General features: G+C 29.7%; 1 protein-coding gene across 1 annotated transcript in view; it reads left to right on the forward strand.

Annotated features, from left to right (window-relative positions):
• The window catches only part of LOC129966760 (protein O-linked-mannose beta-1,2-N-acetylglucosaminyltransferase 1-like), a 108120-nt gene that overhangs the window by 19939 nt on the left and 60304 nt on the right, over window positions 1–27877 (forward strand). The window contains exons 18-20 of the mRNA XM_056081319.1: window positions 705–860; window positions 1998–2192; window positions 2321–2461. Of these exons, the coding sequence (XP_055937294.1) occupies window positions 705–860; window positions 1998–2192; window positions 2321–2461 (492 nt within the window). The remainder of the gene's footprint in view (window positions 1–704; window positions 861–1997; window positions 2193–2320; window positions 2462–27877) is intronic.

Genomic DNA, 27877 nt, shown 5'->3' on the forward strand with positions numbered 1-27877 from the left:
ATTGTGAGTATTGCATTTCGGTTGTCAGGTAATCAAATTTGATATCAAACAATAATTTCATTTTCTCTAAAACAAAGAATTTTAAAATTAAGTTTACCTTTTTTTTTCCCTTCAATATTTAATATTCCAAGATGTAAAAAATGATTATGACTTATGGTTTCAGAATTTTTTTCATATAAATTTTATAAAGAAGAATCTAATATGGGCACTTGAAGTTCAAAGCTTTATAGTTATTATCTTTTAAATGTTATTATGTAGTCAAAAAAAAAAAAGAAATCTTTAATTATGATACCTGGTTTGAAGTGGAATAACTTGACTTTAAGAAATAACTTTGTCGTGCTATGTCTAATAATGATAGTCATCAATATTATGATGAAGATATTTACTGCAAAATGCTTAGCAGTGTATTTGGAGGTATTGGCGTCTTCGTGAAATACGAAATAAGTAACTTTAAGGATAGTGATTTTCTGGAGATTGTATTAATTTTGTCTGGTTATCCATTTTCTTCCAAAGTTTTTGCAGTTGAATTGCAAATACATGTATTAATACATTGTTTGAAAAGTCTTGCATAACTGTTAATATGTTTAAATATAGTATATTCTGTTTTCACTTGTGGGATTATTATTATGATTTTAATATTTGATATATATTTATAATGCTGTAATTTTAACTCTGAATTACAGTTTGTCTTCCCTTTTTTTCAGTTCTCAAGTTGATCCTATGTACATTTCTTCTGAGATTTCTGGTATCAGCCTTGTTCCTGATGTTTCTCGTGTTACTCTTGCAGCTCCTTTGACCAATGAGACATCTAACCAAAATGTCTCGCATATGTATTTGTCTCATGACAGAACAATTACATAGTAAGTAATGTAAATGAAGTAAATTCTTTTTATTTTTTGCTTGTGCTGTTTTGTTTTTGATGTAACCTCATTTATTCATTAGCTTTGTATTCACTTCTAATTTTAAAGTAGATTGTCAAAGTAATTAAGAATTACTTTGCTCTGAGAACTTTGAAGGAAGAAATTTCTTTTCATAAATTAGTAAGAAAAAGACTGCTGATCTCTTGTGAATCAATTTTATTATTGTCTTTCTATCATATACCATAAAAAAAAAAGGTAATGTGATCTTATAAGGAGTGTAAAGTGTGTTAAAATATGTCTCATTTATAGTCTTAGCAAAGAATTTTTATAATGATTACTGAAAAAAATTTCCTTGTAGTATTATCGTATATATATTATAAGACATTTATAGTAGTTTATTATACAGTTTTTTTAATATTCAAGGTTTACTCCTTGTAGCTTCAGATTGGATGAATATAATATTTTAAATTTTCCCTGTTATTGATAATCAATTGTAGGAATATTTGTGTAGAACAATGTAGAATGTTATATAACAATGTAAAAACTAATTTCATTCTCTTTTTTTTTTGAGAGAGAGAGAGAGAGGTTGGGAAATTTTTATAAAAAGACAGGGCATATAGTGAATATAAATCAAATGAAATATTTGCTATTTAAAAATGGAAATTTCAGAATTCTCTTTAATATTCCATTCTATATAAAATATTGTTTAAAATAATATAGTTACAACATTATTTTTTATATTAAAATTAGTTGATTCTTTTTTTTAAAAAAACTTACTTTACTATTTTTTTAATTTGCTGCAATCTTTTGTTATAATAATATATTTGAAACTATTTGTATTTTTGGTTTTTTTTAAAAAAAATGTATGATTTTTCCATGATACTATCTATTATCCTCACACCCTTTTGTAATTCCTCCTCTAATTTTGCTGTTATAAATATAATATTCTTTTTATTTAAAAAATAATTTTTTTGAAGTTGTAAATGCTTATTCTATATCTGACTATATCAGTGGCAAAAAGTATTTGCATCTATTACTAAGCATATGAAACACTCATAATAAATGGAGTATAATTTTGTTTGGCAAAAATTGTAATTGTCCATGAATTTTAGTCATAAGATTTTATTTACATTTTAGTGAACAGAATATACTACTAAAATATCCTGAAAAATTACGACATGAAGACTATGACAGAGAAATTGAAAGCCTACTGCGATCAGCTGCAATGTTAGCATTTGATATTGACTCAATGAAGCAGTGTCTCCATGACAAAGAGCATTTCCAGATGAAAGTAGTAGAGGAATTGCCCCTTTTCGTCAGTAATTCTACCAGGTAATATAAGTACTTTCACGTATCCCCCCTTTTTTTTTCTGTGAAAAAACAACTGTTATTTTATGTAAATATTGCTTCTTTAATATCTAATGAGATAGTAAATTTTGTATGTTTCATATTTATTTCAGTCTACCAAGCAAAGTTTTGGCTGTATTCTTCTATCAGGAAAATGATGAAGATATTTCAACATTGCAGCATCTGTGCAACTGCTTTGGGCTTTTCCATCATCCACAATACCCTGTGAAAGGATTGTATAAAGGCATTGTTAGGTAAGATTTTTATTTTAGAATGATTCTAAAATGTGATGCTCTGATTCTGGAATGTGATATGGTTAAATGTACATATAAAATGCTGTGTTAAATGACTATATAAAATGCTAGAATTGTGCAAGATGCTGAAATTCTTAATTTGAAATCTCAGAATATTTGTTTTCAATTTTCCTCACCTATTTAACCTGTTAATTTTTGTATTTTTTTCTTGTGTAGGTTCAAATCCATATAATATAATAATTATTATTAATACTGCTAATTAATATATTGAGTGATAGCTCAAGAGAGCAAAGAAATCTATTTGTAATCAGTTGCAATTAAATAATATATATATATATTTTTTAAAATTTAGTGATCAATTCCTATGATGAATTGTTACCTCCTCATATTTTACTATTATGTTTTATTTTCTTAAATGCATTCAAAGGGAATATTTAAAAACTAATTGATTAATAATACTTGAATGTCTTTAAATATTACATTGTTATTAAAATGTCATAAACTGTTCTTTAAGTAAAATTTTCCTCAGTAATGAAGCCTCTCTAAACAGATAAATTTTTAATCTAAAATCTTTCTTCAAAATTGCTCTAAATTAAATATTTTTGATGCTTAATAACTGCTCTAATCAGTAAAAATGATTTAAAGAAAAATATTTTTTTTTTATGTCACCCATTCGAAATGTAGATAAACTGAGATGTGGATAAGTAAATTTAATTGGAATAATAAGATGACAAAATATTTGAATTTGGAAAAAAAATCATAAAATTTCTAATAAAGTTTTACTAATTGTAATCAAGTTTATCATTTGGTACTTTGGAAATAATTTAAAATTGTTCTTGGCATAGGAGATCAGTTTTGTATAGATGTTTAGCTTGTTGAAAGACAGTCAATTTTAAAATTGATGAGAAGATGGAGGGGGGGGGGAGGAAGTTCCACGAGGAAGTATAATGAGTTTGAAAGTAATGGAATAAATATTGTAGATATTTAATAAGTAAAATTTTCTGTAGAATGTCTTCATTTATCCATCTCTACTCTTAATTCTGAAAACTTTCATATTTAATCACTTTTGATTTTTTTTACTTAAATAGTTGCATATTGGCAGTATATATTGCATATATGAACATATGATTTATTGCATGGTACATCCATAAAACATAAGGACAGGGTGGCAATACTTTGTGCAATATATATCTGTATTAATGAAATGTGAAAAAGTGTACCTAAATGTGTATTTGTATTAAAAGTTGTTTTTGAGAAGTATTTTTACTTCTTGAAAAGAGAATGCATATATGTTATAACATTTTTTTAGGATGAGTTTTTAGATGAGATTTTTAGGATTTTAGTTCAGTCAGGGAAGTTAGGAAGTATTTCTTAGATATTTATGAAGCATTTAAGAATTAGAATTTAAAGGTTCAAAAGGATTTTGCTCTGTTAAGGTTTCTTACTTGTTTTTATAAAAGCTTCATTTTTCCAAAGAATTGCTTGTTAAGTAAATATCTGGTACCTCCCAAAACTCAGAACTTCTATGTTCTAAATTGAAATAGAAATCCTACTAAATTTTATAATTAGGAATTGCATATACTAATTGGGGGTAAAACTATATATTTTGTGCTGAAAGGGTTGCCAAAGAGTTCTAAATTCTTTCAAATATATGTTCTAAATTGGGATACTCTGAAAGTACTGACTAAATTTGTTATTATAGATGGCAGACCAGATTTCCTATATGAACATTTTGGTCTCTGTCTATATATATATATCAGAAATCACTCAATTAAAAGAGATAATTCTGAGTATATTGAATTTCTTTGCAATTACTATAGTTGTGGCTTTCAAGGCTAAATTTAAAGTCTAAAGTAAGACTAAATTTAAGTTCTAAGTTGTAAATTCCAATATTTATTGCTGATTAGTATTGCCTAGATAATGGGAAATATGAATGTAGCAGAAGCATGTATGCATTCTTGACTATTCACCTACTCCCGACCAAACTGAGGATTAATTATAAAAGATACTACTTCAAAGGTGTACAGGTTGAACTTTCGGGGGCCTCTTAATGACTGCTAACAGTTCAAATATGCTAATAGTTCCTGGAAAGGCACATATTTTTTGGAAAATCGTTCGAATTAGAAATGCATGATTTCTGTTAGCCCCTTTATATATTAAATGCATGTCTTTCATTTTAGCATTATTATATAACTCCTTTCTATTTTTGGTATATTTTTTTGAATTCCATATTGATAGCTCATAATGTAAAAATTTCTTTTGATCTGACATTATATCCTTTGGCATAAACATTTCATCCTCTCGCTTTTGTATTTTTATGTAAAATTGATTTTCTTTTGTATGCTTCACCTTTATTCTTAAAGTTTACAAGAGCTCTTTTGAATCACTTGCATGATATGTGATAACTATATTAAAAATTAAAGTTTTTCAATTAAATGCAATTGTATGTTTTATTCTTCATTTTGTTTATATTTGCGGATAGTCGATATGTTGCTACATAATTACATCTTATATCTTCACTACCTAATCCATGCAGTTATTTGTTAGTCCCAATAATACAATAAATCTAGGCTTTCTTATAAATTGAAAATTTAATGCTTTTGTATTTCACAATTAATTTTTGTAGAATATGTATATGTATATATATATATATATATATATATATATATATGTGTGTGTGTGTAATATATTTTGATTGAAGTAGAATGCAGGTTCGAAACAGTGAAGAAACTTGGTATTTTTAATTACGTTTTATTCTATTCCAAGTGGCAGGCATGATTATATACAAGAAAACGCACACACAGAAGTAAGAAAAGGGAAAAAAGGGACGAACAGATGTTGACTTGCCTTATATAACATAGGATTTCCGGCCACGCGCCGAGGGAATGACCTTTGACACTTGTTCAAGGGTACCGATGAAGGGTACTTCAAGGGTTTCAAATGAAGTATCACTCTCATTTGAAACGTAGTTCTTGATGGCGCATTATTTTTAAAAAGGGATTAATTAAACTGAAAGTGGAATTGGATCACGAAATAAGAGAATATTTTAGAATGAAGTTAGGAAGGGCTAAATTAAGGTAAAGTTTTGGAAATTAATTTGGATTAAATTAAGTTTAAAATATCATTACATATATATATATATATATATATATATATATATATATATATATATATATATATATATATATATACTGTTTTTAACCACATCTGTGTTTTACTTGGTAATTCACAAATGTAATAATTTGTAAAACTCCATAATGTGAAATGAAATTTTAATAAGTTATGAATAATTTCAGTAAATTAATTGATTGAAATCATAAGCTCTTTCTTCATGCAATTGTATGAAGGATGACTTAAAAAATATGAAATTAATTAAAGAGGAACAAAATATTCAAATTTTGTAATGAAATATATGTGTGAAAATTTCTAGATGAAATGATAAAATGCAATCCTGAATTGCATTTTATTGAAGTTATATAATTGAAGTTAATTGCATGCTCAAATATGCTGAATACTCATAGTTATCATCTTCAAGTGCATCATGATCTGTATAGCATAAGACAATATTCATATTAGAAATCAAATATCCTCATTAATATTTGTTTATAGCACAACTATTGCTTCTTCACAAATAGGAGTAGTAGGGGGATTGTGCATTTTATCTTGTGGGTTGAATATAGTAAATATGGCTTCTTTCAATTTGGTATCTTGATAAAACTGCTTTCTGATACTTTTTCCACTAATTCACTGATGTAGTTATATGATGGAAAGTCTGCTCACTTCAGATATAATATCAATACATTTTATGGCTTCTGTTGGATAAGAAAGGGTAGATCTTAGTCATCATGATTGCCAGATTTGTCATGTATGCATTTCTCCTTTTGGAAGTATGTTTTGAATTTGACTTATAAAAGCTCATTCTATTCTGACAGTAATCGATTGATTAGATTATGAGTTGCTGCTGAGAACATATGAGATACCTGTGATTTTTCCTAGTGTTTGACAATTAGTGTGGCAACTTTCTTGTGTGACTAATAGTGGTTGCATCTATTGCAAAAAGGATACTTTCAATATGCATTTCTTTTGATCTTGGATATCTTTATACTTGTTTATTATTCTCATTTTTTTACTGCTATCATTTTCATATGCCAGTTTAATATGCTTATTCCATTACAAAAACTATTTAAAATTACTTTCTTATTGATAAAAATGCATCATATATTTTAGAATAATTCTGTTTAACTTTTGATTAGATTTATTCGTCCATTTACTTTGATTTATTTTCATTTGTAATTTTTTACTGTAAAAATTTTTTACAGATTGTTATAATACACACAATCCAGTTTATTATACCACACTACTTAATTAATTGCTTTGAAGCAGTCGTTTGAAAATGAAAGAATTTATCAGTTCTTTCTTTCACTTCTTATAGGCGCCATTAAATAAATACTTTAAACTAATAAAGAATAAAAGTCCAAAACATAAGAAACAGAAATTTCAAAGAGTTGAGTAGATTAGAGTCTTGTTACAGAATTTCACAATCGTCTGCATTAAAATTTAAAAGAGTTAATAAAAAATTGAAGAAACATTTGGGAAGAACAGAAAATTTGGTATTCCTGAAAAGGAAAATTCTTGAATTTTAAGGTGGTGTTAAATTATTTCTAATAATAATTAACTCCAAAGGTACTGTAGAAAAATGGTAATTGTCTATTAAACTTTCTTATTAATTGAGTATTTAATTTCTTTTGCTATTTGAAAAGTTAATGATTTTCTTTTTCTGGACTTAAAGAATAAGTGTGCAAAGTTTGGGTGAAAATGGCCATGTCGTTAGGAGATGATGTTGATCATGCTTTACGGATTCATTACTTCCGTTGCTGGGTTCTTTTAAAGATTTGCTGGTCGACGCTGAAATAGACAGTCCTTTAGTAGAAAACAACGACGGCGTTTATTTACACGAAGTCACTATCGCAGAGACGACAATTATGTATAGCCGAGACGAGGGCAAGCAACACAGCAGCATACTACAGCAAACAGTAGCCCACAAGTAGTATTCGACCACAGCGCACAGAGCGGCCAGATAGAATTGAGCAGGAGAGGGGATCCTCGGAGCTTCGCTCTACGGTCTCTCCATACAGCTGCAAATTCTCCACTGTCTCCCTGCTTTAGCTGTATCCAGCTGTCAACACACTACTACACGACTGGCTGCTCCTCAGGATTCGATGCTGCTTCCACAATAAACAACAAGGACTCGGCACACAGCTCAGTTCAGCAATAGCTTGAGCTCCATTTCGTCGGACTATACCGTCGATGCTTTGCTTCATCTCGACGACTGGTTTCTTGTATTCGACTCCAACTCCGATTCTGGTTCATTCCAATTCATTCCGGCTTGGCACTGCCGGCCTTATATAGTTCCCGGGGTCGGGCCGAGAAGGTTTTCGGACCAATCAGGCGTATCTCAGTTCTTATTAGATAGAACGATAAAATTTTCGAAGTTCCCAGTAATATCCATTTTGTCGCCAAATGATCGCTAAGTTTTCCGCCAAGCTCTGAGATCACTGATGTGGCACCCGAACAACACCTACAGGGCTGATCGTAAAACGGCCTTTCTTACAATAACACTATTCTTGCTGGAAAGCAAAAATTACAGGTTTGTAACAATACATAACCACAATGAATTTTATTTATATTAAGATTAATCATATATGAGTAATATTTCTGAGATGAGAAGTGTGTTCAGGGTGTTTAATTCTTGTTTAACACTTTTCAGTAGATACTTAAAAATTCTTAATAGATACTTAGGAGATATTATTAACTTTTTCAGTAGGTATTTAACTATTCTTGTTTGGTATCTATTGAGAAAGAATTTCAAAAATGAGAATCAATATCTTTGATTAGCATAGATTTCAAATTAATTTCATTGCTTTGCCGAATAAAAATATTGGCATGAAAAGCTATTTTTTTAAATTTATTTTTACTTTAAAATTCTAATTTTTTTTTACAGCCCTTTTTATAAAAAAACTTTTACTGTATAGAATTTTTTTATTTTAAAGTTCTACAGATTATCCTTTATGGAAATATTCATTTGATTTTACCTTGCCACATTTTGTTAAATTTTAACTAAATTTGTACACAGTTTTTTCAAAATTCGAAAAAAAAAAAAATATCATTTTCGTAAAACATAAACTTATTCTTTTTCGTAAAATGTGATTTTTTTTTTTTTTTTTCATGATTGTAAACTTATTTTGTATTTCGTAAAACGCAAAGAAAAAAATCCTTTTTATTTTTAATAACAAAAACTTATACTTTTTGTTATTTGTTAAATACCTATAGTTTGATTGTTATTAACAAATAACAGTCAAACGGTAGATATCTTTCTTTCAATGCAAAATATAACTGATATACAACAATTTAGAATGAATACTTTTTTTCTTTCAATTTTAAATTACTTTGACCATTTGAGATTTTAATAAAATATTACACAATAAAATTTTTCATTTTGAAAGAATTGAATTCTATTTTCTCCAGGTATTAATATTGTAATTCTTTTGTTGGGTACGATTTCCCAGTTTCTGCTTTATCCATTTTTACTAGATTCAAAACTGTGAAATTCGGAAAATGTTATTCTGACATGGAGTATTTTGCTTTAAAATCATTTAAAAAATCTTATGAGTAGTAATTTCTCGATTAAATTTCAGTAAAATCTAAATTATCGGGTTATATTTTTAATTATTTATTGGGAGCATTACTAAATTGACAGAGTCAGGTCTCTTATAATAAAGCAAGACAATATATTTCTAAAAGCGAACCAGATATTGTTCTAGTCACCTAACCACAGTTCACAATTACAAGGTGTGTCAGAAACTTGTTATTACAGAAAATGTTATTTTAGATATAAAAAATGCAATTCGTGTAAGGATTACAGGAGTGTGCAAATTCTATGATTCTTAATTTCATTATATTAATCGAAAGAAAATTATATAACAATTCTGTTACATTATTAATGTTGGAACCAAAAAGGTTAAGTAAAAAATTGCATAACAAAAATGATAAACTTAGTGAAAAAGTAGGGAGAAAAATGGGGAGCGAGGGTATAAAATTGCACTATAATTGTGAGCATTAATATTTTTTTTTGTCAAGTCAACATGAACAAAGGAATTATATTCGAAGCAAAAATTTCAACATTGCGAAACTCATTCTGTAAAACATTGCATTGCATGGTATTGCGTGATGTTGTTGTGGTTATTTTTGCGTTTCTTTTGAATTGTGTTAGTATGTTTCACTAAAGCGACGAAGAGTATACAGAACAACTCTTCCAGTAATTAGCACACACAAGACTTCCTCAGTTACTCGCTTAGACTTAATTCGGCTACTTTCTCCACTAGACTACTCTATTTAATCTATTGGGGTTTTGTAGCGAGTGTTTTTGCATCGAATGTTCCAGAACAAATACTGGAACTCGATTTTTAATGGAACTATAGCAAATTTTCGCAAATATCCTGGATTCTTCATTTTTGTCACCAAGACCGGATAACATCTATTCAGCATCCGTTAGAGGTATCTGTAATATTATCTTCCTTACAAAGATACTTATTGCTTAGAAAAGCAGTATTACAATTCATAATATTGCTACGAAATTTCCGGGTTCGTTTGGATAGTGGGAGTTATATGGTGTAGAGAACGCTCAATCAGCAGGCGGCAGTAGAAAATTAAAACAACGACGTTTATTTACACGAAGACACACTGGACAGCACAAAGACGACAACTATATACAGTACAAAAGACGATTATCTTCTGCCGAGAAGTGCAGCATACAACCAGACTCTACTGCAGACAGTAACGCACAGCTTAGTTCAGCACTAGCTTCACTCCGTCGCTGCTCCGCGTATCTCTGGGAGGCCAGTTCTTTACCGTCGATCCCGACTACTCTTCTCTGTCGCTTCCGACTACCACTCAATTCACGACCACTCCCCGGCAGCTGCAGCTCCTTTTATAGGTCTCAGGAGGCGGGGCTAAAGCCTCTCAACCAATCTGGAACGTTCGAGGCGTATCTCGGTTCCTACTGGACGGATCGGGAAAATTCTCGATGTTTTGGTTATAATCTATTTTGGCGCCAAATTCGTCGCCAAGTCGCCAAATGGTCGCCAAGCTCTGGGACCTCCTATGGATATGGAACCCACTATGCTGGGAAGCCGCATCACAGATTCGTAACAATATTTTACTTTGTTTGGGTTAATAAATGCGCTGCTGAAAAAAATTGAAATGTCTAAATTTTTAGTACAATTCTTCTGCTCTTGTAATCATCATATTTAGTAAAGTATTCTTGGTACACTAACGTATTAAATAGAAAATTTCTATTCTTCTGTGACGAAAATTGAAATGAATCTTTAAATATCATTATTTTAAGACAACCAACGATTGTCTCGAGCCCAAACAGCTTGTTGATTAAAACATTTTCCTCGAGACAGCCATTGTAATGAGCTGAAATCGTTAAAAATATTGATATTTCAAATTCCATAAATCGGCATTGTTAGTTTCAAAGAAATTTATCTTTTTTTTTTCTTTATAATGTTTGATAATTAATATTTTTCTGTATATGACCACGAGAACCTAATGAAAGTTGAAATTTGGTAGTTATTTTTTCAGTTGCACATTTATGAATTCAAACAAACAAAATTATATTTTTAAGTCATTTAAAAACAATTTTTCCGATTCAAGTTGGATGATGGCCTGGCAGTCTGCTGGGGTGCATAAAGTTAGGGGATAAAGTGAAGAATAGTGTGCCCCCGAGTTTGTCGCCAATATGGCAACCCATCGGAACGCTCTTCTAACAACCCTAATGCTGTTTGTTTACTACTTTTTGCAATGGTTGAGTCGTACATAAACTACAACTGTATTATGAAAAATGTTAAATAAAAAATATTAAAAATATATCGATTAAAGATTTTAATTTTGTTCTTTATTATAATTAAAAGTTTATTAAATAAATAAAGTTAAGCTTATAATTAAAAGTTATTTTCTTTCTTTTTTTAATGTAAATACGAACTGAAAATATTTATTCTTTTGCAATTTTTAATTATCAGTATGCGCTTTAAAAAATCGTCTGCATTCTCACTTTAAAAGACAGCTGCAATGGAATTCTCCGCAGTTCTCGTAATTCTTTTGGTGTTCTAACGGTTGGTTCCCTTCATAATTTGTTATGTCGGGAGTATTTCGAACCTGTAGAATGGATGAAGGGTGAGTTAAATATGTATATATATATATATTTTTACGAGTTGATGAATTTAGGAAAGGATGCTTGTTTGAAATTTTGTATTGAGAATAGTTTGATATCGAACCGGCAGAATGGATGTAGGGTGAGTGAAATATATTTTTTTACGAGTTGATGAATTTGGGAAAAGGATGGTTGTTTGAAATTTTGTATGGAGAATATTTCGCTTGCTTCTTTCTCCGTTCTTTCTTTTCTTTTGGTTATGTACTGTTTCTGTTATCCACACAGTCCTTCCTTATGTTCAATATGCTAGCGAAGCTACTAGGTTCCCGCTCCCGCTGCTAACGGAGCCGTAGGATGTTTTGTTTAGTTAAAAAATTCTGCATGGTGCCTTCTACAGATGCCGAAGATATTAAAAGGCATTTGTAGAAGACAAAGATCAGTATGGGGACAATAAAATAACAAAAATATACTTATCAGTAAAAAGTTAAAAAGTCCTAATTATATGGCGGGAAATGGTAACCGTAAATGAACCTCGGAATTATTTGTTTATTTTGTCCGCCATCTTTATTGGCAACTTGGCATTGTTGGCGCAGCAGGGGGCACACTATAATTCACTTTTACCAAGTTAGGCTTAATATCAAAGGTAAATTTATTTGCTTTTCTTTCACTTTTAATAGAAAATAAGTTTTTTTTTTATTGTCTTAAGTTTTAGTAAAAAATAGTGTCATGTAAGATATGACGTTGATTCATTTTAGAATAAAAAATCAAATTACAAAAGGGGTTGGGGAATTGTAATTAGTTTTTATTTTTAATTTTATGAATTTTAATCATCATTTTATAAATAGGTATCATAAAAGTGATTGGTTAGGAGCGCATTCAAATTCTTTTCATGTTTTATGCAATCAAAAAGTTTAAATAGAAAGGGAGGGAAATGGAGAAACATAATAAAGGCGCGAGAAAAAGATGACAGAATTTGTTTAATTAAATATCTACCGAATTTCCAATGCTGCGAAAGAAAAGTAAAGCAATTTTTTCCAAGTAAATCAAATGTTGAGTGTGGTTTTAATAATAACCGAATTTATACACCTCATTAAAATCTTCCCAAACTTCTGACTTTAAAATTTTAGTACCCTTTAGTAAAGGTTTCAAAAATATGAATTCAGTTTTCTCCTCATTTGTTTTTCAGGAGAAATAGTTAAACTCCCTTTTTTAATGTAACCTAAAAGAAAAGTATATTATAAACAGTATTGTTCCTAATGAAATGCACATTCGTTGGAATATTCTATACTTCCTTCGTCTATATAAGATATTTATTTTTTATAGCTTATTTTATTATATTGTCTGAAATATTACCATGCATTACTTAGAGATGAAAAAGCTAGTTTTTGTCATTGATTTTTCATATATTACTAGTCGCTTCTGGGACTGGTTTTTCAGGAATATTCAGAGCTATGACTTTCCCCAAGACTGATTGTCTAAAATAATGTAATTGTTGATTGTCCTAAAATAATGATAGAAGTTTTATAACTCAGTCTGACTTGATCTCACAAGGAGAGGGTATAAGGTTGAAAATTCAATTAGGGATGAGATTTAGTATAATAATAGTATACATTTAGAATGTTCACTCACGAAAATATTAAAGCCCAATGGCCAGTCAATTTTGAGAAAATGGCGCTCAAACTTTCTGCATAGCTTATATACTAAATGTCACCGTTGCCAAGTTGCGAATAGTATATGATTTAGACACTGACGTAGCATTCAGGAGACCCAAGTTCGATCCTAGTATAGCACTTTTCCTTTTTTTTTTCTTTCTAATTTATTTCAAACTAATTTAACAACTTGCAAACATTTTTAATTAATCTGTTTTTTATTTTTTTAAAAATTCATTCCTAATTCCTGGTTTATAATTTAATTTTTAGAAAAAAAATTATTACAATTATGATCGCGTTCTTTTAAATATTCAGAATAACTTAAAAAGTAATTTAACATTTTAAAGATAATTTCAATTAATATGATAATAATTTTTATATGGAAAAATAAATGTATTTTCTCTTATTACCTAAATTATAATTTATTTTAAAAAAATTAAGACGTGAAAGTGTTTTTCTTTCAAAAAATTATTTTCATAAAATTATAGACAGTTTTAATTAATATGTAACTCTTTTATCAATCAAAAATGAATGTTTTAAAAATAAATCTCCTTCAAAAACAAATATTCATTCACATAATACTTGAGTTATAATTTTATTTTTAAGCATGAAAAATAGTTACATATATAACTTAAATGATGATAAATGTTAATTAAATTACTGACACCATAAAAATATTTCATTAATTTTTATTGCATACAAGAGACAGAATGGTAATTATAAAAACATTTCAAACAAGATAGATATATTTTGACATATTGCAAAATTCATAAATAATGATTATCCACAAGAGAAACCTTAAAAGAATCGATTTAAAAAATTTCATTTACTTTCAAAAAATACAGTAGACTCCCGATTATCCGCTGGCGGGTTATCCGCGCCTGCCAGACAAAGTTTTTTTTTTTTTTTTTTTTTTTTTTTTTTGATTGATTTTTTTCAAAAAGGTGCAGTTTTACAGTGATGCTTTTGTCATTACCTAATACATTACAGTATTAAAACAGTACATATGTATTCATTTTTCTGTGTATCCTTGACGCCTCTCGTAAATACAAAGCACTTTTCTATTTTCATTAACAAAATGCATTTTAGGTTAGTTTTGAGTGATATGCTAAAATATTAAGCGTTAGTTAAACATACATTTCCTGCTGTTTATTTTACGTTTTATTGTACATAAAACGATTTTTCAAAGTTGGAATGACTTTTTTCTCTTTTTCTACACCCGTTTTTAGCTTTTTTCGGATTATCCGCGATGTTTGTTATCCGCGGCGGCCGCGCCACCCAATTCCGCAGATAATCGGGAGTGTACTGTATAACGTTACTTTTCAGAAAATCGGGCAGCGTACAAAGCATATCGTATGTTACTAAAAATTTTGAACCATCTGCCTATGCATTCCATGATTTAACACCTGCTTTCTATTTTCTCTTTTCGATTATTAACATTTTGAATGTTTGTGGATATAATTTTATGTATTCCAGCTGCTCTCTTTAATTTCCGATATAAATACAGCTTCGTTGAGCTATTATAAGTAATTTATCATTATTGAAATCCAAAAATATAAAGCTTTTAATGATTTTAAGATAAAAATAGTTATTTTGAAATATTTTTATTATTAAAATTAGATTTATAATTATTTTAAAACTTAAAAATTAAATTATAGTTATAATGCAAGAACAATATACATGAACGTAATTATTTTTCTTTTAAAAAATAATTTATATGTATTAAGAGAAAATACATTTATTTTTTATTTATAAAAATGATTTTCATCTTTAAATTTTCATCTTTTAATTGAAATCATTTTTAAATTGCTAATTTAATTTAAATAATTCTGAATATTTAAAAATGCATTCTTACTTATATTTATATTTCTTTAAAAATTAACTTGTAATCCGCGAATCAGGTGAATAAATATTTATTTTTGCATAAAAAAAACGAAAAAAAGATTAATTAAAACTTTTTGTAAATTGTTGATTTAATTTGAAATCAATGAGAATTTTTTTAAAGCAAAAAATGCTAGACCAGGATCGAACGCGGGTGTCCTGAATAATACGCCTGTGTCTTAACCAGTATACTACTCGCGCCTCGGAAGCGGCGACTCATTATTAGTATATAAGCTATGCTGAATGTTTGAGGGCCATTTTCCAAAAATTAACTGGTCATTGCGCTTTAATATTTTCGTAAGTGAACATTCTGAATGTATAATACTTTTATGCTAAATCTTATCTCGAACTGAATTTTCAACCTCGTGCCCCCCGTTGTCAGAAAATTGACACATTAGACTGTCAAGCTTTTAAATCTTTTTGAAGGTATAACTGAATTTTATGATGAATCATAAATTTTTTTTATTGAATGTGGCATGGAAATATTGGATAAATTATTTAAAAAATATTCTTTGGCCATATTTTAAAAATTAGGTACGGTTTCAGAAAAAAAAAAAAAGTTTTCGTATTTATCGAAGTTTTTTTACGTCCACTTCAAATTAAATCTTACGGGATCTGACAGGAATCTGGGGAAATTAAAGAGATATATATTACAATGTGCTTAATATCGTAAAGCTTCTTACAATATGAGTTATGCAATTATTGAAATTTGAAGCTTGAAAAATATTTTGATTAAAAAGCTCTTAAGAGATCAAGGCACATAAATATATAGTTGAAAATTTTATAGAGCATTACTACTTGCGAACCAGTTTGTCGCCAAAAGCATTCATTTACGAAATAAAACAAAATGAAAATTCTAATATGGAGTTAAAAGCATGCGAATGAATGTTTGGATGGATGGATTTAAATGTCAATGTAATATTTTAAGAAACTGTTTTAGAGTGGGCAGTAAATTAAATTAAAATATTATTGGAATTAAGAAAAAAAATTCTACTTAAATGGAATTGATAACATTATAAAGTTTTTTTTTTTTTTTTTTTTTTTTTTTTTTTGAGTCGTTAAGGGGAATTTTTCCTAAGACAGACTATAGACGCAGTTTTGTAAGATACGAATAACCGTTTCCATTGTTAAGTCGTTACGATTGCCCATCTGGCGATGGTTAAGCCTATTTTTGCGCTCGATTAAACTTTCTGTTTGAAGCCTATTTCTTGACTTCTTTTACATCTCCCTTCTCTGACTTCTTCCCTTTGTTTGATTGAATGAACTATTTGCTGAACACCAGAACATTTCTAATAACATTTTGAAGCTCCATTAATTAGCTAAGCCAAGAGCTTAATTCAGTGCTGCGTAAAAACGTCCAATGAAGCAGCTTGAAATTTGTATGATGGAAACTTGAAAGAAATAGGAAATTGGAATTTATAGCAATAATAATAGTTGTTAATCCCTGTTTCCAATTTGTATGATGGTTTGTTTATATTTGATTGTCGCCATTCAATAAGTAATGAGAACGATTTCTGTGTCTCGTGTATTAGCGTTATACACACATATATATAGATTAAACTAGCATAATAAACGTACATGTTTTCAACGGTTAATTACGGTATCTTGTGAAATAAACTGACGATATCGGTTCAATTGCTAAGGTTGGGGATTTTATCAAAATGTAATTTTGCAATACAGATTGCTTTGGAAGGCCGATGAGAATTGATAACGGATCTAAATTTTTAAAATGCCTTATGAAACATACGGGAGTTGTCTGCCCAAAATTTTCTCGCATATTTTCAGATAAACTTGCATGACATTGGCATACAATAATTATGAAATATTAACTTTTGGCTTGAATTTAGCATTTTTACTAAAACTGTCGTGTCATCTTTGGCGAGTTTTTTGGTGATTTATCCTTTGCATGCGGTTAATAGTATCGGAAAATCGAATTTGTGCGTTAGACATGTTTTTCTGTATCGATTGAAACAAGGATTTGTAAAATTACACTTGTAATCACAAAATCCCATACACAATTTGATATGCTTAAATTTTTGGGGGGGTTTGAATCATCACGTTTACATGTTTCTGAAAATGCAGACCGACAGACAATCAAATCCCTATTGGGTTTGACTCACAATTTGTCAGGTGTCTATACTATAGATGTTAAATCTGGGTACCGAATCTTATCAATCTAGCTCTCTTCGTTTTGAAGTAATCGTGTTAACTTATATTCAAAAAGCCGGGCAGATGGACTTTCTGCGTACAGATTTTATTCAAAATATGATAGAAATCTGCTTCAATCATCTACTCAAAGCGTTTTTGAGTTATCTTTGTCACAGACAGACAGGCGGACATTTTTGAAAAATGTGTTTTTCAAACTCATGGAGGTCTAAAACTGGAGATTCGTTAGAATCTTAATTTCCAATTTTTTGACGATTACTATACTTTCTCAGTACTACGTATACGAGAAAGTAAAAACTGACGACATCGGTACTGTGATTGAGACAGGGGATCTTTGTCAAGGTTTTTGCCTTTAGAAAATGTACATTAAAATATCGTCTGAGATTTCTCTCGAAAATGAGGGTGAGAGACAATCGATCATTGATGCCATGGCTAGGGGGTCATAAATTTTCGTTCAAAATAAAAATCGATGAAGTGGAAGTAGTAATTGGGACTTCGAGGAAACTGTTTTGTTTTGTCAATTATTTGTTCTATATAAATAAAAAAATCTTTTACATTAAAATTTTAATATGTCATTGCTTCTCAAAATATTTAGAGACCATCGCAAACGGCTTTTAAAAGGCTGCTGAAAACTTATTGATCCCCTTGTTAATAAATTTTAGTTAGTTTATTTGGTTCGGTTCAATAGTGCTTTGAGATTTATGCTTGCCATTCGGCCGCTTTATCATCATTTTTCTCGATTCCTAATAAGAAATTTTGTTTTGAGAAGTTTGGCAAATATTGTACAAAGGAGATGATGGCCCAAAACTAAACTTAAAATGACAAAAAAAAGAAAGAGATGAAACAGAAAGCTAAATTTATGCAGCCACGACTATACAAAAAAAAAAAATCAAACTTGTTCTTAAAACTTTAAAAATCAGAAATTTGTTGAAGAAAATAAATGATGAAATCTGTTTTCCTCGCTGTATCTTCCATTAAATCAAAGAGCCAAGAGAAAGAAAGTGGACTAATTCCCATTCGCTTCGGAGTTGTTCATGAAAACTTAAGATATTTTTTTACAGCAAAAGGAACATGTTCAATATACTCAATTTCATTATAAGCAGGACATTTGGATGAATTGGTCAGACCAAACCTATGCAGCTTTTCATAGGTTGGAAAGGTTCCAGTGTGAAAGTGTGAGAGCAAAACATCTAATTAATCCTCAATTTCAGTACAAGCAGGACATTGGTTACACCAAAGCTTGTGTTGTGTGCAATTTGTTACACCAAACCTATACAGATTTTTATGGAATGGAAAAGTTCCAGTGCAAAAGCGTGAAAGTAAGACATTTTTCTTTAATAAATTTTAAATAATGATGCAAAGATTAGTTAAACATTGTGAGTGGCAAGTTAAACGTATTGTTTGCAATTTGGAGTGATAGAGGCTTTCATTTTCGATTATGAATTTCAAACTTTATCAGAAACTTAAAACAAGTATTTAAATTTAAAATTATTTTTTAAGTTGTAGGAACTCCAAAACAGTTTTTAACTTAAACAAAAGCTTTAAAAAATATTATTGAAATAACTTTTATATTATTTTACTATTTGTCATTCTTATATTTAGCTATTTTAAATTCGATTAACTAATCAAATCTTGAGCAGGGCGTTATTTACTTATTTATTATTTACTTTTAAAAAGCGTTATTTACTTTCAAAAAGTTTTTAATAAATGAACATTAGTTACTGAATTAACTGCCTATAATTATTTAATTTATTTTATTTTATTTATGATTGCATTTCATTTATTCATTAATTTATTTTTAAAATTTATTTATTTTTTTGATATTTTTTATAGCATTTGTAAGTAAAATTTGAAGAAAATCTGTTATTAGTTTAGAATTTCTATAAGGGTCATAAATATAAATGTTTCAGTTTTATTTTTTGAAAAAACATTAAAATGTAGAATGTGTACTATTTTTCTAATCGTGATCCAATATTTAATTTTTAAACAGTTTAAGACAGGCAAATAACAAATACTTCTAGCTGGGAAAATATCTTAACCCTTTAAAGGGCCATTTTTTTCTAGTCATATTATGTTAAAATATTTTTAGACTTGAAATTAGAATAAGAAAAGGAATTCATTTGGCTTATTAGATAAATTTAATTTGATTAATTAATTAATTTGGTTAATTAATAATTAAGTAACAAATCAAGACACATCATTTTGGTTGAGATAAAGAACTGAAGCACCTAAGTTCTGACTTACTAAAAAAATTTGTCAGAACTTATGCCAACCTACATAATTTCATACAAAGATTGATAAATTTGTTGGGAAGCATACTTCCCACGGCCCTAGAAAGGGTTAAAGGGCACAGAGAGTTATATTTTATATTGTTTGTGTCAATACATGTGCAACTGAAAAAATTACGGAATATAAATTTTATATCATCTCTTGCTCTTATTAGCAATATTCAGTGAAATACTGTTTACATATTGACATTTTAAACAAAGTACCAACCTTCTTTGTGCAAAATTGACCGAGTTATGGAGTTTTGAAGCTTCATTCCGCCAATCCACGACCGTCTTGAGGAAGGACAGTTTTTGGTAGGCTGATTCTTCTTCGTTGAAATGAGTGGTTTAAAATCTTTTACGATATTAGTATTCATAATTTAGTCAGTTTTTATCTCAGAAGTATGGAAGCGTTTTTGTTAAAATGTGTATAAGACTTTTTACTTTCTCATATAGGATGTATAGAGAAAATATAGTAATCCTGAAAAAATTCGAATTCAAAATTTTGACGAATCTCCATGTTTTAGACCTAACTGAGTTCCAAAAACACATTTTTAAGAAATAGACGATTAAATTCTGTCTTTACACCAAATTTGTAATATTCTATCAAATTTGGAGTAAAATCTGTTCTGAGGAAATGCTGGTTGTTCGAATATAAATTAACATGATAATTGCAAAACGGAGACAGCTAGATAGATAAAATTTGGTACAGATATTTAACATCTATAGTGTAATCACTTTTCAAATTTTGAGCCATATTCAACTAAGGGTTGATTATTTGTTGGTTTGTATGTTCAGGAACTTGTAAACGGGATCATTCAAAAACGCAGTGATTTAAGGTATGAGGTTTTGCAACTGCAAGTTCAATTTTATGTCAAATTTTTGTTTCAATCGGTTGTGGAAAACGTGTAGAAAATAAAATTTGGTTGTCGCCAAAAAACTCGCCAAGAGAGGTACGCTGGTTTCATCAAAAATGCTAAATTCACGCCAAAAGTGTAATATTTCGTAACTATTGTACGCCAGTGTCATGTAAGACATCTCTGTTACGGCAAGTTTATTAGAGAATATGCGAGAAAGTTTTGGGGGAGACGCTCCTTCTAGCTATTAAATGTGATTAATAGAACCTCCTTGATTATATATATCTATACTTATAATAAAGCTCAATGTGTGTGTGTGTGTGTGTGTGTGTGTGTGTTGGCGCTCTACAGGTCAGGTCATTTGACATACAGCTATCAAATTTGGTACATGTATACCTTAGAGGTCGGGAATGTGCACCTGGGGTCCCTTTTTTTGAAATTTTAATTAGAATTTTAATTATTAGTTAAAAACTAACTTTCCCGCCAAAAAAATCTTCCATTTTTCCCACCGCCAACTTTTCCGCCAAAAAAATCTTCCATTTTCCCCACCGCCAACTTTCAGTTATTTTTTTCTCTCAACAGAATTGAGGCTAGGGTTAACATTTTTCGGCGGATTATTTCAAACGATTCTGTTTATTTTCTTAATGTTTTATGCATTTAAAATTAAACATTGTTAATTAATCCATGTTTCACATTCATTCTGAAGTACTTTTGAATTAAAATAACACAGAATAAAGGAAATGAAAAATGTATAATCTGCATAGCGTTACCCCAACTGGCGTAGAAAAATTCACGCACTTGCGTTAACGTAATTGGCGAAGAAAATTCACGCATGCGCATTGTTTTCTGACTGTTGACATTGCAACCAACGGATGATTTAAATTATTTTTAGGTTAGTTGCATGCTTTTTTAAGTAAATTGTATTTATGTTAGTTATATATTTTTTGTATATGCTTATAGTTTTAAGTACATCGTTTTTTAAGTAGTTTTTTTTAACATATTTTCAATGATTTAAATTATTTTTAGGTTAATTGGATGCTTTTGTAATTAAATTGTATTTATGTTAGTTATATACTTTTTTGTATATGCTTATAGTTTTAAGTACATCGTTTTTTAAGTATTTTTTTAAACCTGTTTGCGACCGATTATTTAAAACGATTCATTTTATTTTTTTAGTGTTTGATGCATTTAAAATTAAACATTGTTAATGAATCGATCTGTTCATGATGAATCTGAGAAATTTTTGTTGACAAATTCTTGAGATATTACATAAATTAAGAAAGATATTCTTTAGTGCCCATAAAGTCTAAACGCTCAGTGACTCTATTATCAGTAATCATAGTATTAAAAAAATGCTTTGTTTCAGTAAAAAATATTATTATATTAATTGCAGATTAATCATTTACACTTTAATTTAAAGCATAATTTCTACGAGGGGTAACAGAAAATTAGAGAGATACATATCAGGCTATGACTGAAGGCCCTTATAATATTATGAGTGAATTATATGACTATCAAAATTTGAAGTTTTAAAATATTTTGCCGAAGAATCTATTAAAGTTGGAATTGCGTAAAATATTTAATGGTACGACCGGAGTTTAACCTCCTGCTTGGAGCAATTTTTAAAAATCGCCAACAACGACCTTGCGAAATGTTCAAAAGCAAAGGAGCAGATGTTCAATTATAGTGCATAATAAAGATTGCCAGCTTTGGAGCGTTATCGCAACTTGGCGAAGAAGGGGGTTAAACTCCGGTTCAACCTATTTAATTATTAAAATTTAAACGAACATTAAGATTGGCGAACCTTCTGGTCGCCAAAGGCGGCTAGTATATATATAAAAATGGAATTCATCTGTTTTTTTAGTACTGCATAAGTTGGCTCTACAATAACTTTATAATAGTTATTATAATATTAATTCTTCACAAAATTTGAAGCATTTGTTCCAGTCTATAATATATGCTCTGTCTTTAATCGTATAGAAATAATTATTGGACAACTATTAAAATGAACGCCCTTTAGAATATATCATTTTAACTTACAGTCAGAAATTTCGTTATATATAAAGTTTAAATATTTATTTAACAAATAAATTTCTAATTTCCAATTTTTAATTGAAATTTAGATGAAAATTATTAATAGTTAATAAAATTCTCGTAATTAAAATTACACAACTCTGATTATCTTATAGTTAAGATAGTAAATAAAATGCTGTTGAAAATGTAATTCTGATGGATTATAATATCATATCTTATCGTTTGCCCATTTCTAATCAACAATTATTTATTCTCTCCCACTCGTTTGCCTTTTGTCAGGAACTGATACTGCATATCTTACCTGTTAAATTAAATTACTCATATTGCGGTAAATATTTTCTGTGTTGATTCTGCACTTGCCTTTTAAAATATAAGTCTAGCATGCAAAGACGGTTTGCTTTCCACTAATTGATTTTTCAGTCTAACTAAAATATTGTATTTCCAGGCAGAAATTACTTCCTGGTTGTAAGATATTTGCAGATGCATTTTTCTTTTTTACTTTATGACTTGTTTCATTGATCTCGAATCAATGAGTTCATTGACTTATTTTATTTTCATTTATTTTTAAATACGATAAAAAAAAATAAAACATTGCTAAATGTGAAGAATAACATTTTAATCTAAATTTTAGACAGTGATTGCTCGATATTGTATTCGAAAATATTGATTTTTAATCTGATTTGGTGTAAAAGTAATTTCTTATATTAGGTACTCTAACCATACTCTCATAGTGCTTCTTTAAATTTTAAATTAAAAAAAAAGTTATATTTAGAAGAGTAATCTCGATTTTTGTACATTTCAAAACGCAATCTGTTTGAAACTTTTTTGCAGCAAAATTGCATTTAAATCATGAAGTACTTACTATTAAACAATAATTGTTTCATGCTCACGCATGGCGTTAGTTTTGCCCTCCGTTTAAATTGTAGAACCCATGATGATGATGATGATGATGTCGTGTCCGCGTTACCACGGAAACTGGGTGCAGTAGCTTCTGAGGGTAAAGACCCCTGAGCACCTGAGGGCAGAAGTCTGACTTCTAGCTCATATGAAGATGATACACACACTTTCGCTTGCACAACCCTTTTTTACAGGGGGGGGGGACATTCATACACCTCACAGATAGAACACAGAAGAACAACCATGCCCGAACCGGGATTCGAACCCGGGATGCCCAGATCGCGGGGAAGATGCGCTACCCCTATGTCAGGTCGTTGGCTGTAGAACCCATTTTTCATTTAATAGGAAAAAATAAATAAATAATAATAATAAACACACAAAAAGCGTTCCATTATACGAAATGTAAGAGCGTAGTCAGTTTTATCATGTAATTATTACATCAAGTTAATCAGTTCTACAGAGTGGTATAGGATTTAAAGATTAGAATTGTGCATTATGATAATTTTTCTCACTATTGAAGTTATAATTTAGAAAGCAACATTTATATTTTCCTGCAGCCACAAGATTACAGTTATATGATTACAGTCAACATCTGAAAACGTTTCTAATTACTCAAATACATTACTCTTTAGGAAAGCTTAATATCATGCACACAACTGCGAACAAAGAACTTTTTTTTCTTGCTCGGTATTGCGTTATTCTCTAAGATATCTTAAGTGCCCGGATTTTCAAGTTTCTCTTTCCTACTTTTCCAAGTCAAAGTTGCAGGTGCCGGCCAAAGGTTTTCAGGATCAGCCAATTTTTTTTTACAAATCATTATGATTGGATGATGTATGACTCAGCAAATATTTACATTATCACAGTTTCTCTTTAATGAATTGTGGCGGAGAAGATAATGAGTAAGACGAAGCATTTTAAAACTAAAATAAAGGCATTTATTTCATGTCGACATGAGGAATTGTTACTGTGCAAATTATTATAAACATTGGTTCTTTTATGGTTACAGATAAAAATTCGCGGTTACAACTAATATATAGGTATTTACATATGAAAGAGTTAGTTGGATTGCTCGTGGATAATCACTGATGAAATTCGAATCCGAGGTTTACTGGCGAAGTTCGAATCCGTTGATCCCCTCAGAATAAATAAGCATTTCTAAAATAAATGTTCCCATCTAAATTTTGATAAACCTCTTTTAAGTTCAAAAATAAACATATCTTTGTATAGTTTGTTGATAGAAGTATAAAACTTTGCGAAACTTGCGAACTAGATGAATATACGAGAAATGTTTTAAAAACTGATATTTTTATACTATAGAGGAGGGTGAATGAAAATTAATCTTTTTAATTTAATCTCCACCGAGGTTGTGGTGCGTTCATGTGATTATCCACACTGTAGAATATTTAATTGGAATTATATGTCTAAGTGTAATGTTTAGACAAATAAACCTTTTTACTTTTTTCCTCCTTGAGCTCTCTGTATAAACGAAAATAAAATTAAGGTATTAACTACGTCCAAGTTTTTTTTTTTTTTTAAACGTTTGAAAAGAGTTATTATTTTGAATATTTGCTTTAAAAAGATTGAAAAGAAATTGCCTATGAAACCAAAATATACCAAATATACCAGTGGCAAGACTTTTCTAAAAATTGGATAAAAATGGGGGGGGGGTAAAAAAAGATATAAAGCAAACATTTTCTGGTGTTCAGGTTGAGCAAATGATGCGCTTAACATTTTGCAGGTAGCTTAAGAAATATAGTGTTTATTTCCTGAATTAAAAATTAAGCTGTATTTCTATCTAGTCGTTAAATATTGGGCTTCAAATTTTCAATTTTTTTCCCATGAACTAAAACAACTATAAAACATTTCTAAATGAATAGAATACTGATACTTTACTTCAGAAACTGCAGAACATATTGAGGAATTATTAAACTGAATTTTAACAAAAAATATGCATTAGATTTTAATTTATGAAGTTTTTCCTAAGAAAATTCTATCAACATCTGAAGTAAAATAGCATTAAAATATTTCTAAATGCAAATATAAAAATCAGTGTAATTTCTTAAAATGTGGACTATGAAACAAAGTCCTGATGATTTTATAAGGAAATCTGTTTAAACATTGAGAATATTAAACAAAAAAAATTATAATTTTGCAAAAAAAACAAAAAGAAAACTTTTTAACATTATAACTTACTTTAAATAGTAAACATATAAATCTATCTTCACATTAAAAATCTTGCATCTGTGACTCATAAAACTTTATTGTTCATCTTTGAGTTTCTAAATAAATCAATGCATCTGTTTTTAGCAAAAGAAACCTTACCGCTTAAATTCATTTGAAACTTCTGAAGCATCCACATGGCATCAGATATCGAAAAATTAGTTAATTTTACCATAAAGTATGTTCCGAAACAGTGAATTCATCGAACAACTTTGCTGTGTTGTCTGAAAACCTTGAACAACTTAGGTTGCAAAAGTCATTTTATGAGTTTCATACCCAGTTTTGATAAGTTCCCATTTCGTTTTTATCATTTCAAAGCTTCATGAAGAATGAATTGAAGAGGAAATCAAAGCCCTGATGCATATCCCAAAAGTTATTACATGTTATTATAGATAGAAACCGCGAGTGTCGAAATAATTGAACATCCAACCATGCATAAAAGGGTTCAGTTCATTTCTTTTGTTGCATTTTCCCAATTTAAAATTGAGTTTTAATGTATAAAGTGAGAGTTGCGAGTTTTCTTTTCAAATAAAAATGCATCAGTTTTCGATTGTGGTTTCAAAATGCATATATATTTTATTTTTCGTAATTTTTTTCTATCATATAATATTTATCTTGATATTCTTTGCAGTGTTTCCTTTCAATGAATAGTATACGATGTAATAACCATTGTTTTCAAAAATAAATGCTACAAAATCCCATGAAGACATTACTCATCAAATGTTTCCAAAGCAAATATATTGAGGTATTGAATCTAGGTTCAAAATGCACTAAATAGCACTCTTTAGATATACAAATATTGCTAGAGGTTTAGTTTGTATTGAAATTTTTTAAGTATATTTATTGGTAATTTCGCCATTTTTATAGCTATAGGCTTTCTATAATAATTATTAATTTTAATCAGTGTTACGCCTTTGTAATATTACTTCCCCCGCGCAATTGGTTTCATGGTAAGGAAGAGAGTTTTACAGGTAACTGTAACGAATGTTGAACGGATGCCGTGTCGATAACCCTCGGATCTTGGCAACTTTTAATGCAAAAACGAAGATTACCGAAACTAGTCAAACTTTGGCGATATCTTCAGTCGTATTTCGTTCATGCTAAGGAAGAAAATTTTATGGGTAGCTCTAACTAATGCTGAACGGATGCCAAGTCAATGATTTCCGATCTTGATGACCTAACAACAAACTTGGCAACTTTGGCGATAAAAACGAAGGTTCTCGAAAGAATCGAATTTTGGCGATATCTTTATTCGGATTCGAGTTCCAATGTTCATTCTAAAACATTCGTCTGCTTTGTTAAGAAGGTATTGAAGACTTGAAAATCAGAGCTTAGAGGAACAGTCGAATCGAGAAAAGCAGTTGAGTGAATTCTCTCTTTGATACGTTCATCTCCAGCTAGTACTGCCTTTTCACTTGGAGAAGCAGTCGAAAAGTAGTTGAATGAATTCTCTTTTTGGAGCGTTGATCTCCAGCTAGTTCTGCTTTTGCACTTTGTTGCACTCAGAGGAGCAGTCGAATCGAGAAAAGTAGTTGAATGAATTCGCTTTTAGGAACGTTGAACTCCAGCTAGTTTTGCTTTTGCACTTTATACTGTTGTGGTTTTTAATAACGATTTGCTATTTGTGTTTTGCCTGTGCTATTTTGTATATGTCTCTGCTATATTTTGTTATCCTTGTTTCTTGTTGAATAAAACAACTTTATTCGTTATCACGCTTATTGAACTTTTCACTGTACACCACAGAGGGATTTCCCTTGCTAATATTGCATATGGGATTTAAATCCTTATTGATCACCGAGAGTATTTTTATCATCTCCCAGAACCCCCCGCGGGGCATCTCGAAATGAGGATGAAATGCTTCCGGCATGGTGGTTGGATCTCGCCACCCTGGAGGGTACACTAATAGGTGGGGGATCTGGCTCCTCCCATCGATGACGGGATGTGCTTCCTTCTGGGAGGGTTGTACCGTGGCCGGTGACGGCCCTTAGGACTCAAACATAGTTCCCGCCAATGTTGCTGTTGCAGCGGTCCGGTCATTCAGTTTTTATGGTTTAAATCCGTGTGCCTTCGGGCGGGTCGGAGAGTTAGATGGTTGACTTATCATCTCCCAGATAATGTTCTTTTTTTTTTTTAAAATTTTATTTTGTAATTGAGTTCCAAAATATAATTTAATTGGGGGGGTGAATTAGAAAAATTAATCTGTTTAGATTTGCAAAACAGTTTTTTAAATATTT

Source organism: Argiope bruennichi, chromosome 4 (genome assembly GCF_947563725.1).
Source record: "Argiope bruennichi chromosome 4, qqArgBrue1.1, whole genome shotgun sequence".
Taxonomy (NCBI): domain Eukaryota; kingdom Metazoa; phylum Arthropoda; class Arachnida; order Araneae; family Araneidae; genus Argiope; species Argiope bruennichi.